The sequence below is a fragment of the Loxodonta africana genome, chromosome 6, assembly GCF_030014295.1.
Source record: "Loxodonta africana isolate mLoxAfr1 chromosome 6, mLoxAfr1.hap2, whole genome shotgun sequence".
Taxonomy (NCBI): Eukaryota; Metazoa; Chordata; class Mammalia; order Proboscidea; family Elephantidae; genus Loxodonta; species Loxodonta africana.
In genome coordinates, this window is record NC_087347.1 from 42783110 (window position 1) to 42801344 (window position 18235).

Genomic DNA, 18235 nt, shown 5'->3' on the forward strand with positions numbered 1-18235 from the left:
TAATAATTAACTCGTATTAAAAGAATTTTTGTGTTAATTTTCATACAAATCATGAATCAGTAAACAGATATATGTCCCACTTGCCCACCTCATCTTTCTATCCCGTACCCAGTAAAGTTCAGATGTCATCATTTACTGCCTTTTTATTTAGTATGGGAAGCAGCTCTACATGAACTACCAAGAAGCCATGAAGAGAACAGAGTCAACTTACGATTGGACTTCCTTATCCAGCTCCAGCATTAAATCAGGATCTAGTTCTTCCAGCATCCCAGGTAGTTCAGATACCTCAAAGCACTATTTTACTAGCAATATGAAGGTCTCTGAGAGACCTGACAGTAGACCTGGTTATTTCAGTTTGATTCTTAAAAACTAGAGCCATACCTAATTTCTGAATTATAATCAATAAGTGCTTTTTTAATTCTTAGGTGGGGAAACTGTCATGGGTAGTTGACAAATATATTTGAAATAGAAAAACAGTATATAGACTCCTAAACCCAGGTTATTCTAAACTCTCACATGCTGCTCAGAAACAACTGTTGGTGCATAAATTGAGGAAGAAAATTATTTGGAAAGAATCTCCGTCCTCAGGATCCATGATGAAACTGCCCTCCTCCCCACAGGTTTCCTGACATTTCAGTTCATAGTGAAAATAGCTAGAATTAGTCCAGTATCACAGTAAAGGAAACTGTTTAAGCTACCAAACTTTAAAGTTTTTACAGGAAATCAGTGGTACTCAAAAGGATATTGTGTTAATTATATCTAAAGGAGTTTGAGTTTAGGATTTAGAATTTCTTTGTGGTTATTATCTTTGCTCTACTTTAACTAACTTTGCTGGACATACTTAATTCTGCATCTAATAGTTATCTACCTCTCACAGAGTGATTGGATGGGAGTAGCTTTAACATCTTAGTGTCCACTAGATGCTAGACCTTGAGTTAGGTGCTTCCATCTGGAGGCCCGTGAAATAACCTTCCGACTTCTTTCACCCTGGATGTCAGTTGAAGATCACTGTATCCTCATAGCCATTCTCATTGGGCCTCAGGTCTCTTGAAAACCTCTCTGTGTCTTGCCATGAGGCCTGGCTGCCCTATGGTACCAATACCTGAGTCCCTGGAAAGCACACTTATGCCTCACTTGGGGGTCAAGTTCTAAGGATTGTTTGTTGCTGGGAAGAAGGAAGTACTCATCGTATATAGATCTGAATTTAAAAATTAGAACTCTGAGATGGCGTGGAGCAGGGGCTTTAAAGATACTGATACTCAATATAATGAAGACATGATTGAAAAAAAAAAATTCAATATGGATAGCTTATTCTCTTATTTGTTGAGAGTTGATTTTTTGCAAGATAGGTTGTCAGGATGCCAGTAATGTTATATGAACCTTTTATTGTAATTACTAGTGTCGTGATGAAGTATTTAAAAAGGATCTAAGCTTTCCTATCTATCCTGATAAGGGAGATCTCCTAGCACTAGCTGTGTTTATGTGAAATGGGTTGAGTAAAATTAATTTGTTGCTGTTCTGTATAGCATTTGGCCTTGTGTAAAAAGATCTGTATAAAACACTGACCTTTTCAATCCTATCTTATAAAATCTGTTTTCAACAGAGTCTCAGTCAAATCACTCTAATCAGTCTGACAGTGGAGTTTCTGATACCCAGCCCGCAGGACACGTCCGCTCCCAGAGCATCGTAAGCTCCATCTTCTCCGAAGCCTGGAAACGAGGCACTCAGTTAGAAGAGTCCAGCAAGGTAACAGACTTGTTTTAACTTACATAGAAATGTCTGTAATATTCCATGGGTTTGACTTAATGCTCTTGTATTCCTTTATTAGGAATTCTTTCCTGCCCTATTTCAATCTTCTTTTTTGGATCTTGAGTCTTCCTGATTGTAATTCGTAAAAAGGTTTCAGAGAGACCTGTTGATTTGAATTCCCCTCAGAAATGAATTATATGCAAATTGACTGATGACTTTAAAATCTCAGAAAAACTGGCCGTTTAACTCCTTTGTCAGTGGCTCAAAATGTTAAGAAAATAATTGCCCCCTTACCCCCTCTAATCAATTTGGATGGAGCAACACCATTTGGTGCTAATGCCCTAATTATGTTCTAGACAAGTTGTTTATGGTTATTTCTTTATTTTTAGTTTAAATTATTCAGACTCATGTCTTTTGTTTTCTGTACTTTGTCATTTCTCTGCATACTGATGAATTTTCTCTAATTGTAGATTATGTGGAAGACTTAAATCAATCCCCCTAAAATTTTGGGTTCCTAAGCATTGCATGGAAACCCTGGTGGCATAATGGTTAAGTGCTACGGCTGCGAACCAAAGGGTCAGCAGTTCGAATCCGCCAGGCGCTCCTTGGAAACTCTATGGGGCAGTTCTACTCTGTCCTATAGGGTCACTATGAGTCGGAATCAACTCGTTGGCACTGGGTTTGGTTTGGTGTTTGGTTTAAGCATTGCATGATAGATTGTATGAATAATTGTACTGAAGGACAAGTATAATTACTGTGAGGTTATTTAGAAAAATGGAGCGGTTATTTAGCTCAAGTTGAAAGGCACCATAGTCCTTTAGCAAATTGCCTCTGTAGTTCCATAGGCATGTGTGCACCTTTTCGGTATGCGAAAGGTCCATCTATGAGGAGCCATGCAAGTACCACCTTGGCCATTTTGTATTTACTCAGTAGTCATTTCAGGGTGTTCTGTTGTTGTTGTTGTTCTTTTGGTCTGAATCACTTACACAAACAAGTATGTTCACCAGTGAGAATTAAGTGGATATTTTCCCTCAATTTATTCCTTAATTTGCACACGTGGCTGATTACCTGGCCCTGGGAAGGTGGCCAAATTGCTAGCCCAGTGTGGGAGTGGAGCACATTTCCTCAAAAATGAGCATTTGAGAATTGGCTGTAATGACCTACATTCTCAAAACCCTTATCAGAGCCTCAGACTTTCAAGAAATCATTTCTCTCTCCCTTTCCTCGCTTAATCAGTGTGGATGGAGCAGTGCCATTCATTGCTAATGCTCTGAATATGTACCAGAGAAGCCGGTTTACGTAATTCAGATGTCTAAAGAAAAATCCTGTTCCTTACCAAATTATTAATGATGTGTTCCATGTGCATCTTAAATTACAGAACTACCTAATTTGTCCAGGTAAGGCCAGCGAGGACAAAGGCCCAAACACTCAGTGGTTAGGAAGTGCAGTCTGTCACTGCAGAGTTTGAGGAAGAATGTGAACCCTGCTGTGCACCAATGACTGTTTGAGTCTTGACCCCTCTGTGTGTTTCTTCTCCTGTTACCTCAGTCTCAGGTGCCAAATGTGAAGGCCAGCCCAGCTAAGGTCTACACCCCTGAAGCAGCCAAGACAGGGTCAAGTTAAGGTCAGGGGCTGTTCTTTGGAAACACATTAACCTGGGTGACTCCTGTAACAGATCGTACAGACTAATGCTTTTACTCTGATGTGTAATTTTTAAAAAACATGTGAGTGTCCTGGTGGGGCATTAGAACTCAGCCTGATAATGAGCCCTCTAGAGTCTACTAACCTAAGCATCGTCAGTGCTAATTAGATGTCATTCATAATTTAATGCAAATGGTTTATTCTGGATCCTCACAATTTGTTCAGAGAGCCTAAAGGATGTACCCAAAGTCATTAAATGGAGTAAGGAAAAACCAAGCATCTTTCCTGCCTTTTCAGAAGTCCCTAAACCATATTCATGCATGATTAGCTCCATGAAATAAATGACCAGATGTGGTCATTTCTACAATGCCAAGAGGTGCCCAGGCGGGCCAGCCAGCACGTTGCTGACAGACTGTAGCTCGCATTTTTTGATCATGTCCTTTATTCTAGCCTTCCAAAGTTTCCTCTCATTTTCTTCCAGCTTTTTCTGTATGACATTTTTATGTTCTTTTGCTGCTATAATGTTTATGAAGCATTTCTTTATGTATTTTCCAGTAAAGCAAATGTAAAGAATGCCCCCCCCATTACCTGCATTGCTGGACTTCTGTGCATGTTGGATGCAAGTGTCTCACACGAACACGAGTGTGTGTCAAGTTCATTCATTCCTGTGTGACTGTGCACGCCTGCTGAACACTTTTACACTCATGTGTCAGCTTACTAGCATCAAAATCCATCCTTGTTCATCAAGAGGCCCTCCACCAGCACTGCTAAGCCCAGTCACGGCATCTGCTTGCTGTGGATGCGGTCTCATGGACTGAGTGGTCAACCTGAGCCATCACACTTCCCACTGCCAGAGTCCACCCGATCCTCAGGACAGGCTGTGTGGAGGTTACTCAGCCAGAGGTCAGGAGTCACACATCCCATCACCATTCAAACTTGCTTTTGCAACAGGAAGTTTTTCCTAGATTGTTAGCCAGTCCAGCTACCTGAACATACTGTGTAAACAAATTTTCTGTGTCCTTGTTGCCCAGGGAGTCAGATTTACTAGATGTTTGCCTTCCCGACATTGTCCGTCATTATGATCACCACCTGCTGCATCCTTTTCATGCATGCCCCAGATCCTTGCTTTTTAGTGTCCCACAGTCAAAGCTTACCTCTGTAACTGTTTTGTTTGTTGTGTTTTTCTCTCTCCCATCCCCCTTTTTATACTCCTTTTAGGCCAGAATGGAGTCTATGAGCCGACCCTACACATCACTTATGCCTCCTTTATCCCCACAACCTAAAATAGTCACCCCCTACACTGCTTCACAGCCTTCCCCACCCCTGCCTCCCCCTCCCCCGCCACCTCCGCCTCCTCCGCCACCTCCCCCCCCACCACCTCCTCCTCTCCCCAGCCAATCTGCACCTTCTTCTGGCTCAGCAGCCACAATGTTTGTCAAGTACAGCACAATCACAAGGCTGCAGAATGCGTCTCAGCATTCAGGGTCCCTATTTAAGCCTCCACCAGCCTCAATAATGCAGCCTCAGCCCTTGGTCTCACAGTCAGTAAAGACTCAGATCCTGGTGCCCCCCAGTGGAATTGTCCCCCCACCCCCTCCTCCTCCCCCACCTCCAACCCCTGGCTCGGCTATGGCCCAGCTAAAACCAGCACCATGTGGCCCATCCATTCCACAGTTCAGCCCCCCACCCCCTCCACTGAAAATTCATCAAATTCAGCATGTTACTCAAGCAGCTTCTCCCACACCCCCACCTCCTCCCACTCCTGTACCCCTGCCTCCCCAAGCCCCCCCCAAACCCCTAGTGACTGTGCCCCCACCAACCAGCACCAAGTCTGGGTCACCCGTTGTGACACAAGCTGCACCACCTACATCTGCTCCTCCAATCCCTCCAGCAAAAAAGCAGCCACCTTTTCCTGTTTCTCACGTTCCTCCCTCCCCACCTGCTCCTCCTGGTCCAGTCCCCCCTCCGACACTACCTAAACAGCAGAGCTTCTGTGTGAAACCACCTGCCTCTCCGCTGTCTCCGGTGCCCTCTGTTGTGAAGCAGATAGCCAGCCAGTTTCCTCTCCCTCCCACCCCTCCTCCTGTGGAATCACAGCCCTTAAAGCCCATCCCAGCAAATGTAGCCCCCCAGTCTCCTCCTGCTGTGAAAGCAAAACCCAAATGGCAGCCCAGCTCCATCCCCGTCCCTTCTCCAGATTTCCCTCCTCCTCCTCCTGAAAGCAGCCTAGTGTTTCCTCCTCCACCGCCACCACCACCTCCGGCCCCTGCACCGGCCCCACCGCCACCACCTGCTATCCCCACAGCTTCTCCCACCCCTGACAAAAGTGGATCTCCAGGCAAAAAGACCAGTAAGACGTCCAGCCCTGGGGGAAAGAAGCCACCCCCAACCCCGCAGCGAAACTCAAGCATGAAATCCAGCAGTTGTGCGGAGCACCCCGAGCCTAAGAGACCCTCGGTAGACAGTCTGGTCAGCAAGTTTGCATCACCAGCGGAGCCCTCTGGGTCTCCCAGCAAGGAGACACCACCACCTCCTGCAGCACCTCCCAAACCTGGAAAACTCAATCTTTCTGGTATAACCCTTCCTGGAGTTCTCCAACAAGGGCGTGTGTCAGCAAAAGCATCTGCTCTGAGTGGGCCTGGAAAGGACCCCGTGGTAGAATTCCCTTCTCCTCCGTCAGATTCTGACTTTCCACCCCCTCCGCCTGAGATAGAGCTTCCTCTGCCACCCATAGAGATCCCAGCAGTATTCTCGGGCAGCAGCACCTCTCCAAAGGTGGCAGTGGTTAACCCTCAACCACAGCCATGGCCCAAAACGTCAGTGAAGAAGGCCCCTCCACCCACGCGACCCAAACGGAACGACAGTACCCGCCTCACTCAAGCGGAAATCTCAGAGCAGCCAGCAATGGCCACAGTTGTGCCACAAGTGCCCACCTCACCCAAATCCAGCCTTAGTGTCCAGCCTGGATTCCTGGCTGACCTCAACAGGACACTGCAACGGAAGTCCATCACCCGACATGGCTCACTCTCTTCCTCCCGTATGTCCAGAGCAGAACCCACGGCCACCATGGATGATATGGCACTGCCCCCGCCTCCCCCTGAACTGCTTTCTGAACAACAGAAGGCTGGTTATGGAGGCAGTCATATATCAGGCTATGCAACGCTGCGGAGAGGACCCCCTCCTGCTCCCCCCAAGAGAGACCAAAACACCAAGCTCTCGAGAGACTGGTAGCCATAGTTTATTTTCATGATCTCTGTAATCAGTTCTACAGTCAGCTCACCTGATCTATGAATTCAGATGTTCAGAGCCTCCTGGTGTGATGTCGCCATTCAGGTGGTATCCAGCTATATATGTGTGTGTGCACACATAGCTATACATATAAAAAAAAAATATATATATATATATAGCGTGTGTGTGTGTGAGTGTATGTGTGTATATATGAAAGCTGAGGGTAATTCTATTTATTCCCTTTGTCATAATCTGAAAATGGTTTTGTGTATTTGGGGTGGAAGAGGTATGGAAGGGGCTGTGTGTCCTGTCCCTTATGATTTATCTATCATATGGATTGGACCAAAAACTTCTAATTACTTATTTAGAAGGTATTTCATTAGGGGCTGTCCATGTGTGGCCTGTTTGTGCATGTTGTATATTATATATTAATGAATAGGTGTATAATGTGCTGTTTCTCAGTTTTGAGAAGACAGCCAGAATGTCTGGTCAGGTATCTATGGGGCTTTTGTTCTTTTCCCAGTTGACTGAAATTAGAACTACTTGACTGACACTTCATTACTGTGTATAAGGGGGCACTTTAAATTGGGAGAATCTCTTAGCTTCATAGAACAGGTCATTTGTGCAGTGTGGGGAAATGTTCACAGACTGTAGCTGTAAGTGGTTGTGCATAGAACACATTCATGGTGTACCTAAACCATTCTAGTTGCAGTACTGCTGCAGTGATCCCACCCACATGTAGGATGTGGAATAAATTTTGTTCTGTCACAAGTATGCTCTTTGCCTACCATACATGGATAATTTAGTGCTATAATCCTGCACAGTTCGTTCTTAGTATCATTTGAATCCTTTTCATGAGTTTTATGAAGCTTATTAATCAACTTTGGCTTGACGATCCTTGCCTTGATTTATTGTAAGAGAATGTCCAGCACAATACCCCTGTATGCTATGTTCCGGTATGTCTTCAGGTCACCAGTTATCTTAACAGTGTGTGCTTTGGGTAGATGTTTATATTAGATATCTGTAGACAATTGGTATATCAGGTAGACACATCGGCCTGATACGGTGCTTATTACAGAAAACAAAGTCACTTTCTGAAATGCCTTTTTTGTGTTTTGCTCTCCAGAAGGATGGGTGATTAGAAAAGAATCAGACTGGCCCTGTAGGTGTCTTCAATCAAGTCAGATGAGTTTTAAACATACAAAGAATCCATTTAAATTCAGAATTATCAAAGACGACAGAGGGAAAGCAAATAAACGAGATTTGATAGTTTCATCCACAACTACTGGAGCACACTAGGATCCTTGCTGGTTGTAGCCAGGTCACAAGGTGTTCTGAGGGGGTAGTGAGGTCCAACTTCAATATCGCGTATGTGTGATCGGGTATAACATGCAGTTGTTGCTCTGCTGACAGAACTCATTGTACTTTTGTTTTGTTTTGTTTTGTTTTTCCTGTGAATTTTCTTTGGTGCATAAGAGAAATGTGTACTGTCTCATCAATTTATGACATAAATTGACCGTAAGGAATAAAATGCAGTCTCAGAGCTGCTTTTAAATAAGAGGATACAAACTGGCCATTCCAGCAAACATAAATGAGCGTATCTTGTAACAAAAGTATATATGCCTGTTGTGAACAACGATTACCAGTGCAAACTGCAGAAGTCTTTAGACTAATAAGGAAAAAGTGATGCCAACGAAGTAGGGCAGGAATGAGAGATAATTTGCAGTTAAGTGGAAGTTGTACTGTGTACACAGGATGCCACCATAACCCACCCTCCCAGAAAGTATTGTATCATAAAGTGGCACCTCTCCGTTGTCATATCTCCAGTGTCTCCTGGACATTGTTCAATATATTCATGTGGTTATGGAGCAATAAGTATGCCATTGTGCATTTTAAAGTCCTGCTTCTTTAAAGACACTTTTTGGTATCTTTTAAATTGTTCACAAAGTTTCATGTGTCTGATATTCTTGTGCTTAGGAAGTGACCCTGAATGTATCTGCATTGCTCATGTCAGCATGCACAGCAAAGCTGGTAGCATTTGAGCACAGATTGCCAAACTCCAGTGTGACTCATGAGTGAAGTAATTGGCCACAGTCTTCTGCCTGCAGCTTTATGTTCTTAGGATCACCCTTATTTTGGGGTTTAAAGAGTTATTAAGAATAGGGATCCAATTTTCTAAACATTCACCACTAGGTGTTTTTAAATTTGGGGTGTGGTCTCTTTTTAAAATATGAAACTGGATAGCTTCAACTTTCCTCGAGGAAAAAAAAATGCACCCTCCATTTTTTTCTCACCCCTGATTTGAGGCCCCTAGTCTTTCATTCAGTGTGGGATCTTCTGAGATAACATCCTGAACCGATGCTTCTGGCGGACGCCAAGGAGAGCTCTCTCTCCAGGGCCAGATGAGGGAGTGTTCATTTTTACCCCCAATCCTGTGGCTTGTCTTTCAGGATGGAAATAACTATTAATCAGTTTGTTTTGAACTTTGTTGTGTGTGAAACAACTGAATCAAGAAACTGAAATGATGCTTTCAATTATAGTTCTAGTGTTTTACCCATGTTGTGTTTTTAATTCAGGTTTTTGTTAGGCTGTGGGTTTTCTTGTTTGAGACAATGCTGTATTTTTGTAGCTGTTCCTTTTTCCCTCTCTGCCCGATGACACTAGTACTGTGTCGCCTTTCACCACCTTCTGCTCAGCAGCTCTAGCCCGGCCTGGTTTCTTCAGGTCAGATGAGGAAAACTGGACAGGTGACTTGGCTCTACTGAAATGAACAGCATGGTTGCAGTCTTACTGCTGTTGAGGGCAATGTAAACAGGTACCTATCGGAGTTAGTGACTTGCTTAGCACCCTTAATTTTTACCATAAATAATTTCAAAATTGGATCACCCTATGCTTCAAAGTTTTGCCACCAACTCTGAAGGGCTGCAGAATATTACCTATTCATAGGTAGTAATATATGACTATTCTGTATTGAGGAGCCTTGGCGGCACAGTGGTTAATTTAAGTACTTAGCTGCTAACTGAAAGGTGGGTGGTTCAAACCCACCAGCCGCTGCGCTGGAGAAAGATGTGGCAATCTGCTTCCATGAAGATTCACAGCCTTGGAAACCCTTTGGGGCAGTTCTGGTCTGTCCTGTAGGGTTGCTACGAGTCAGAATTGACTCAAAGGCACCAGGTATTCCGTATTGAAATTTTACCTGCTTGGCGTTTACTCAGAGGCAAAGTAAACAAGTAAATATACTTTTCCTTAGCTGCTATAATTCTCACTTGGGAAAAGTAACCATTAAGGCTTTTACAGATACCCACTTAACCATACCTTTAACTGTAAGTCAGATTTTTTTTTTAATTGTTGGGACTTTTTAAAATGAAAAAGATTGTTGACTCTTAAGTTACAGATTATTTCATCAGAAAATTTCAAACAAAGTAATATAGAAATGGCTTTTTAATCCTCTAAAATTAAGGCGCTCCTGCCCACGAATGACATATTCTAAGGGTTGTGAACTATCCTGGAAGTTTCCTCTCCGTGTGAGTTTGTCACTGGAAATAATGCAGAGTTTATCAAGAAAGTTCATCTAAACAATACTGGGGGATTATGAATAATATAGTAATGACAACACTGAGACCAAGGTTAATAGGAGCTCTAGATCAAGGTTAATAGGAGCTGTGCATCCCATTCAAGTTTCAAATGCTGCCATTCCGGGAGCACAAGCTGCTGGTGTCAGGGAGTGAGGTTATAAATTAGCCTGAGAAAATCTTCAGATAATGGTATGTCTTGGTCTGATTCGTTTATTAAGCCACCAGTAGAACCCTTTCTCACCTTTGTCCCTAAGCTAAAAGCAATTTCATGCAGTTTCAAACACAAAGTGATTTTTAAGCAAGTAAAAAGCCTATTGTCATAGGTTATTACTAAATTTGTCATTTACTGTCAGAACAGACTATATAACTAATGCAATCTAACCTCAGATTTTTTTCAAATTTAGCCCAGTTAAATCTGTATGACCCTGTGTGTGATTACAGGTATAATGCCTTGTTTAAAATAAAATAGGTATAATTAGATTTATGCACTTGGTGAGAGGGTGTCTATTTCTAAAAATCCCTTTATGTTGCAGGTACCTTTGGTACTTTGTATTTTATACACATTACATTATTGTATAAATCAGGGTTATCCCTAATCCTGGAGGAATATGTCACCTCTCACAAAGTTTGAGATTTGGCCCAAAGAGATGCAAATAGAACAGAATTAAATATCTTTTCAAATTTATTTTCCTTTTAAAATTCATGACATTTCTACACTGTTACTAGCCTATCCCTCAAACAAATGCTCAGTTCTTCTTGTGCCCTTGGAAAGTCTATATGTAAAATAATCTGAAGGTTAGCTGTAAAATAAACTTGCTGTATAAAATTAGCAAATCAACATAACTTGATACAACACTTGAAGGAAAAAATAATCTGCAGTTGGTTTGCTCTTTGCTTGTTGAACCAATAAACCATTTAGAAAAGAATATTTGTTATAATCCCCAGTGCCTTGAACTCTTTTGGAGGAACAGGATAAAAAAGAAAAACAGACTCTGAGGTGCTAATGAAGGAGAAGGCAGGTGAGTATTTCTAGTTTTGGGAGAAAGAGAACAAGTGACTGTCTCACAGGAGAGAGCTTCATCCGCCTAGATGGGGTCTGGCTGCTTTCTACCAAAGACGTTAGACGGTGACTACTGCGCGCTGACAAGATGGCTAAGTTCAGAGGTGACTATTAATCACGGATGGCGCTTGTAGCAAGCTCATGAGTGCTGAAGCCGTGACCTCTTCTTAGGTAGCAGATGTGTTGACAGCACTTGGGGGCTTGGGGGGTGGGGAGGGACTTACATTTTGGAAAACTATCCAGTTCGTTAAATTTATTGTAACCTAATACCAAAAACTGCCATTTTCCACGATCCCCCATCTCCTAAATTTTTTCTCTACTTGTAAATAATTCTCCTTTGAAAATGAGCATTAAATGAAATGTTTCAAATGATTTTGCTTAATTTTCTTATCAGCTACTAGTGAAATCCTTTTAGAGAGATGTACGTTTAAAATAAAGTGTCATTAGCCTGTGCTAAATGTAAAAACATTGTTTACTGTTTTAAAGAAAAATTGCACATTATATCTAACTGGGATTGCTCCCTTCCGTCCCAGTTTCTTCTAAAAATAAATAACAAGGCTCACACTGACTTCTAGATTGTGGGAGCTTTGCCGAAAATAAATGGACACAATGTAGAAATATACTTTTTTAAAGCATGAAAAAAAAGAGGACAAGAGGAATTGCGTTAAAAAAATGCCTGGTGGAGGACGTTACTCAAAGGATTATGCACAGCTTGGTAAAGATGAAGTTACAATTTTTCAGCTTTGTGGCTATTATTTTCTTCTGCATAAATGTATGCTCTCATTTCATTATGTGCCTTGCTCCCTGATTGTGCAAAACTATATAGAGAGATACAGAGATATATATATATGAGAGAGAATATTCAGTACTACTGACATGTTTGTGTTCTATCGCTGGATTAAGTTATTTTCCAAGTTATTCTTGCCAGTTACTGTCAGTAAACTAAACTATTGTAATGGCTTAGGACAGTAGTAATACACTCAGTGTAAATTTGTTTTTCAGTTACATGTTTTCACTATGTCAGCTTACCCAATCCTTAATAAAAACAAAAACATAGATTTCATTTAAACGTGAGGATTTTACTTGAGTGTTTGTGGATCGGCACCATTAAGAACCTGGTTTTGCTTTCTATGTCAAACCCGTTGCCGTCAAGTCAGTTCTGACTCGTGTTAGGGATCCTGAAAAATAGGCTGTGCAGTAAGAACAAATCAAGTGTGGAGGTGAATAAACTATAATTTGATGTGTTCAATCTGTTAACCTGTCAAGTATAGTTTATAACAACAGACTGGGGAGCTCTGGCAATTAAATACATTAGGAGGTGTTAATAGCTTTCCATTAAGATTTTTTTCTTTAAACAAAGCACAACTGTAACCTAGGAGAAAGGACTGCTTTTTGTTACAAAGCTTTGGAGTCACAATTATGTATGTTGGGCTGCCACAATCAGGGTATGCATAAATGTATATTCTAATGTGTTTACAAATCACTATCATTTTGCCAAGTAGGACAAAAACACTGGAAGTCCTACTCGTTCATTCACCATTTTGGTTTCATAGGAATAAACACAGGCTTCTAGGACCATGGAACAAATAGTTACTCCCCTCGCACCCACCCCCCACACAAATCCATAAAGCATTTTAATGAAATGTAGAATTCCAGAGTAACCCATAAGGGATCAATTAACAAAGTAATAGGATAATTAAAGATCAGACATTGAACATCTGTGAGATGACTGCTGTGATGCCTAAGAGGCCTCCTATTCATAAATAAGAGCCCCCCTTTTTTAAAATGCCCTAAAATATGTATGTGTTAGCTGGATATTCCTCAGTTTTCCATTCCACATTAGCTGATGACATCCAAAAGAAACACGATGGACTGGGAAGGTGGGAAACTACTGCAGCACTCTTTGTGGGTATATTAACAGATGTAGTAAAGAAAAGTGACTGGAAAGGCCCAGGTTCACTTAGCAAAAATATGGATAGAAAACAGTTCATAAGTATTTAGAGCAGCTGTCTTAAGAGAAAAAATAGAGATGAAACTTAAGGCTCTGTATTTTAAATATACTTGAAGTCTGAGAATACAGTAATAAAAAGCAGCTTCCAGGTTTGAAGCAGCAGGAAAGTCAAGACTGCTCCCCAGCACATTTAGGTGCCTGCCTCCTTTGAAAGAAAAGAGGTCTTTTACATGAATACATTCACAAGACACATAGATGATACACTTTGTGGGATTTTATTTAGGTCAAGTTCTTAGTACACAGCAACAATTAATTCCAGATACAGTTAAAAAAATGAATGTTCCCCCACTCATCTGGAGGTGGCTTAATGGCACGCACACAAGAAACCTGACTGGCAACAGGCTGCTCCCTCACGTCTTCCTGTACGTGTGTTACTCCACTCACAACGCCAACCCTCCCTCTGGGAGCTCAAAGTACAAGTGGCCAGATCACAAACTGTTTACATTCCTTTTTGTAAACTATTTTGTTAAGAAAAAGGTGCATGGACACACGTGTATGGTAAAAACTGCTTTTCCACAGAATTCTGAAGTTGCAAAAGACATTTCCATTTTAATGTGAAAATAAGCTTTTTGTTCTACAAAAAAACCTCAAGATATTTAGCAAGGATCATTTATACACAGCTAGGCCCTGTCATTTGTCAATTTTTTTTTTAAAGAATTACAAGATTCTCAATTAGAAAAGGAACAAAGATCAGCATAAAGTAAACATAAGGTAAGGAGCACAATGCCTCTGTGTAATAACTTTTATAAGGCTCTCTCCAATATGGCTGTTGGCAGTGCTGTGCTCCTGCCGAATGCTGCAATGGTACGCTTTTCTGCATACACCTTATGGGGAAGACTGTTTGCACTGAGTGTCGTTTAGAAGGGTTCTGTACTTAGTCCACTCCTTTAAAAGACACAGAATACTCTGATGGTATTTATTGAAACATGGCATATCTTTTCAAGTATCTTCCTGAAGACAACAAGTAGAACTCTTTAATTTTCAGAGAAAAATACAGCACATTCAATTAAGACAGTTGTGCAGTGGAGAGAACACTGGGCATCAAGTCAGGAACTCTACCATAGCTGTTCATCTGAAATAAAACATCTGCCCTCACCAATGAAAGGAGACTGAACGAAAATCTCTTCTAGCTCTAAAGTCTATAATTCTAAATAAATCACATGGGGGAAAACTATCACCTTAACACCAAACGAGTTTCTGGGCAGAGAAACACAGAAGTGATTAAAATTGCCACTCTTTAAGGACTTGGTAGGGAGTCATCTGCCAATTCCTCCATCAAACCCTTTTAAAGGTAAAGGTGGCTTTCAGGATATGCCATGCTCCACAAGAAAAGGTAGTAAAAGATAAAAGAACAGTTCTTAATACAGAAAGGTCGCCTGCTAAAAGAAAATGAAAACAAAACAGATAAATGCCTCCCAGACAGAAAAATCTTAACCTTTCCTTAGCCAACGAAAGACTGCTAAGGAACACAGCTACGTTACAGACATCACTGTAAAGATGTATAAAACAGTCTCTCTAGCTGGGTAATAAACAGCAGCAGGAAGAAGGGAAGAGGGGGATGAAAGTGTCTCATCCAATACCTTTTAGGAACACAGCAAAGGTACTTGGCCCTTGCCAACCCTAACTCTAAAATGGAAACAGCAGGTGCCTCTGAGACAGAAATCAAGTCGCCAAAAGATGGAAAATATTGAACAAGACATCATAAAAGATTCATATTCCAAATGGCAGACAAATCTCTCAGGTCTAGATTTTGATATACTGGCAATATTTTTGTTTGATTTGTTGCCTTGGCCATACTCATAAGGTCAAAGACAACAAGAAAGTGTATTTTCATTCATACCCTCAGGAAATTTCAAATAATCCACCACCTTCCCCCCGCCAAGAAAAAAAAACTATTCAGCCACTTTTTTTTTTAAGGAAAAAGGAGTGGACACACAAGTCAAAAAGCAGCACTCCACGAGGGACAAATTCTCTCCCGTTAGATTCCCTCTTTGTTGATAAAATGCTTGCTTACTGGTCAGCAGATTTTAGACTTGGATCATCTTTGCCACAACATTAACAACACGTAGCATGTAAGATTTCTGCATTCGTTTGGAATTCCTAATACCATCTTTTAGTTTATGAAAAGATAAATGGGGGAAACTTACAGTAAAACTGGAAATACTACCCTTACAGACTATTAATAGCATGCAATCTAATAAAATATTACATACATTAAAAGTCTCCAATGACTGTAGGCCTGGCCCATCATTACATAGTATCCTTCCCAGACAACCTATAAAATTTAAAACTGTACAAAAAAAAAAATATGCAAAGTCTAACAGGTACTGTTTTTAAAACAAAAATTGCACACACACATTAGTACTAAATAATACAGAAAAAAAAAACCCTGACCCCTGACTCCCCCGATGCAGCTGCAGTATAAGGGTTTCACCAGTGCCCTCTGCACGCCCCAGTCCAGCAGGAGTCCCCCAGGCGAGCTCCATTTCTTGTGACCGCCACCAACTCTGCTGCTTGCACAATTGTCTTCTCTACGTCTGTAGGAGTGAGCTGTGGGAACTATTTCATGGATTTCAAAACACCCTCTGCCTTATTAGTCCACTAAGCTTTCTCAGCAAAAAGTTATTTAATACATAATGGGAACATCTCATTTCAAAAATCTTTTTCTAGTTATATACCTAGTTCTAAGACAAGGTTAACCTTTGCAGGGACAGATCCATAAAGGACCTACAGCCTCAGACGACACTCAGGGCCATAACTTTTAAGGAAATCATTCAGTAAATAAGGGATGTTGAGATGGTAACAAAAGAGTTAAGTGGAATGTGTACTGAAGGCAAGCTAATGAAAAGCTAAACCCAAAGTGTTGGAAAAATCTAAAAGCAAAATAGTTATGCTAAGTTGCAACTTGTGAAAGAAAAAAAAATGCTGCAACTTAAAAAAATTCTATAGCTGGGTGTCACTTAAATGTGTGATGAAATTTTGTGCTCAGATAACAGATTTACGAGTGAAATATTAACTTCTGACTCCACCATCTGGATTTCCTCACACACTACTACTTAACACCTTCCATTTTTCAGTCAAGTTCCTCTATCACCTGCACTATCCACTATGTTCAAGGCCAACGTTTGAAATATATGCAGTTGCTGCCTTACCCCTTTTACCCAGCACAGGGACGTTACCTGGCAAAGCTCTATTCTGGCGAAGTCAATGGGACTGGAAAGAACCCACGCTGGCAGCTTTGGGCTGGCTGTGAGTTGGCCCTTCATCACAATATTCATCTAATGAGCGTCAAGCCTCCCTGGATTTTTTTCATTATCTCTTATACTGATTAATGAAGTGGAGAATAAAGTCATCTGTCCTACAAATTGCACTGAATTTGAAGCTAATTGTTGTACAGATTAAAAAAAAAAAAAAACTTTGTTTCTCTCAAAGCTGTATTTTTATCTATGTGATTGGTACATTTTGGCCTATTAATCTTACTATTAGTCTGAGCTATAAGGTACAAATTCATACCAGGCACAGTTACGTCACAGTCCAATCACACTAAATCAGGGGCATATTTACCTTCTCTAGAGCTAAGGGAATAAACAACTCAGATAGCACCAGGTTACACTGGCTGTTAACGACATTCAGAGAGCACAGTAGCAAGCCTTTCATTCCCTGTGACTGTCGAACACTTGAAATAACTGCTATTTTCCAAAGAAGATTTTTTCCTGTAAATAATGAATGAAGTAAAGAAATAGCTGGTCTGTTCTCTAAGACCCTACCACTCAAACAGCACCTAAGGCAAGGGTTCAGGATGCCTTTAAGTAGAACATTTCCATGGTTCAATCTCTTCAGAACCTTAGGAGGCCACAAGCCTACCTCTCGTGTGGAGCAGCCTACCGCGCTGGAAACATCTGGGTACACTGGCCGTTAGTGGCAATGCAGTCTCATGCAGCAGCATATTAAATCAAACTGACACTTGTTAACCACCCTTAGGATGTTTAGGGACTTTCACATTTCATAATTTCATCTTCATAATTCAGGGCTGTAGAACAGTTCAGTAAATGCTGACGTAAACGAGGGCAGAGTACTCATTACACAGTAACCAAATCTGTCGATGGTGGGATTTTGACCCGAGTAGGAAACAAACAGCAGTGTCCTGCTCAAAGATGGCGACACCACTTTGAATGTGTGTCACTCTCCACAGTCCTGCCCATACTCCAATCTCCCACATCAGGCTCCTGAGACTTGGGATCCATGAGGAGACCGAATTATTGGTAGGAATGTGCACAGCAACACATTCAAAGTAGCACGGGTCGGCTGTCATCTTTGAGCAGGGCATCACTGTTGTTTCCTACTTGGGTCAAAATCCAACAGGCAACAGATATGGTTGCTATGCAACATATATGCTGCCCTTGTTTATGTCAGCAATTACCGAACTGTTTCGAACCGGTTGGAAGCCCTGTCTAAAATCTAAAAACTAAGAAACATAAAGGGATGCAAGTCAGTTCAGCATCAACTCGTTTGGTTCACTCAAGTGCTGAAAGAATGTAGAATTTACAGTGTTAAAGAAGAGATAAGCCATCCAAAACAATTATAAAAATGGTTAAGTATGGTATTTAAATACCAGTTCCCTCCTCATACAAGTTGAAGAAAGTGTGGGGCTAAGGGACAGATTTGGCCATGAGGTTAAACCCCTTAGCACAGGCATTGAAGAACATGTAATGCCACCGATTTTGCAGGAGGAGAAACCCCAAGAATGTACAGTGTATTCCTGAGAAAGATCCCAGATTTTTTTTCTCAATCAGTCTTACTGATTTGTTTTAGCTATATAGTTATATCTGGTTATAGCTCTGACATATTCAGAAACAGTCGCTTTATTTCAATCCAGACAGCTCAGCATAGTACAAATGATGGCAGAAAGATCCACCTGTTCAGACTCAGCTTCCTTTTTTGTTTTTAATACTAGGGGATAAACCAAAAGAA

At 41.3% G+C, this 18235-nt stretch overlaps 2 protein-coding genes across 7 annotated transcripts in view; one reads left to right on the plus strand and one right to left on the minus strand.

Annotated features, from left to right (window-relative positions):
• The window catches only part of RAPH1 (Ras association (RalGDS/AF-6) and pleckstrin homology domains 1), a 92647-nt gene extending 75951 nt beyond the window's left edge, over nucleotides 1-16696 (plus strand). The window contains exons 14-16 of one of the 4 annotated variants that reach the window (XM_064286776.1): nucleotides 152-272; nucleotides 1604-1746; nucleotides 7745-16696. In XM_064286776.1, the coding sequence (XP_064142846.1) occupies nucleotides 152-272; nucleotides 1604-1746; nucleotides 7745-7756 (276 nt within the window). In that variant the 3' untranslated portion in view covers nucleotides 7757-16696. The other 3 variants (XM_064286775.1, XM_064286773.1, XM_064286777.1) reach the window with 3 other exon arrangements.
• ABI2 (abl interactor 2) overlaps nucleotides 13464-18235 on the minus strand; it is a 110613-nt gene continuing 105841 nt past the window's right edge. For all 3 annotated transcript variants that reach the window (XM_064286780.1, XM_064286782.1, XM_064286781.1), the window contains one exon: nucleotides 13464-18214. In XM_064286780.1, coding sequence (XP_064142850.1) covers nucleotides 18132-18214 — 83 coding nt within the window. In that variant the 3' untranslated portion in view covers nucleotides 13464-18131. The remainder of the gene's footprint in view (nucleotides 18215-18235) is intronic.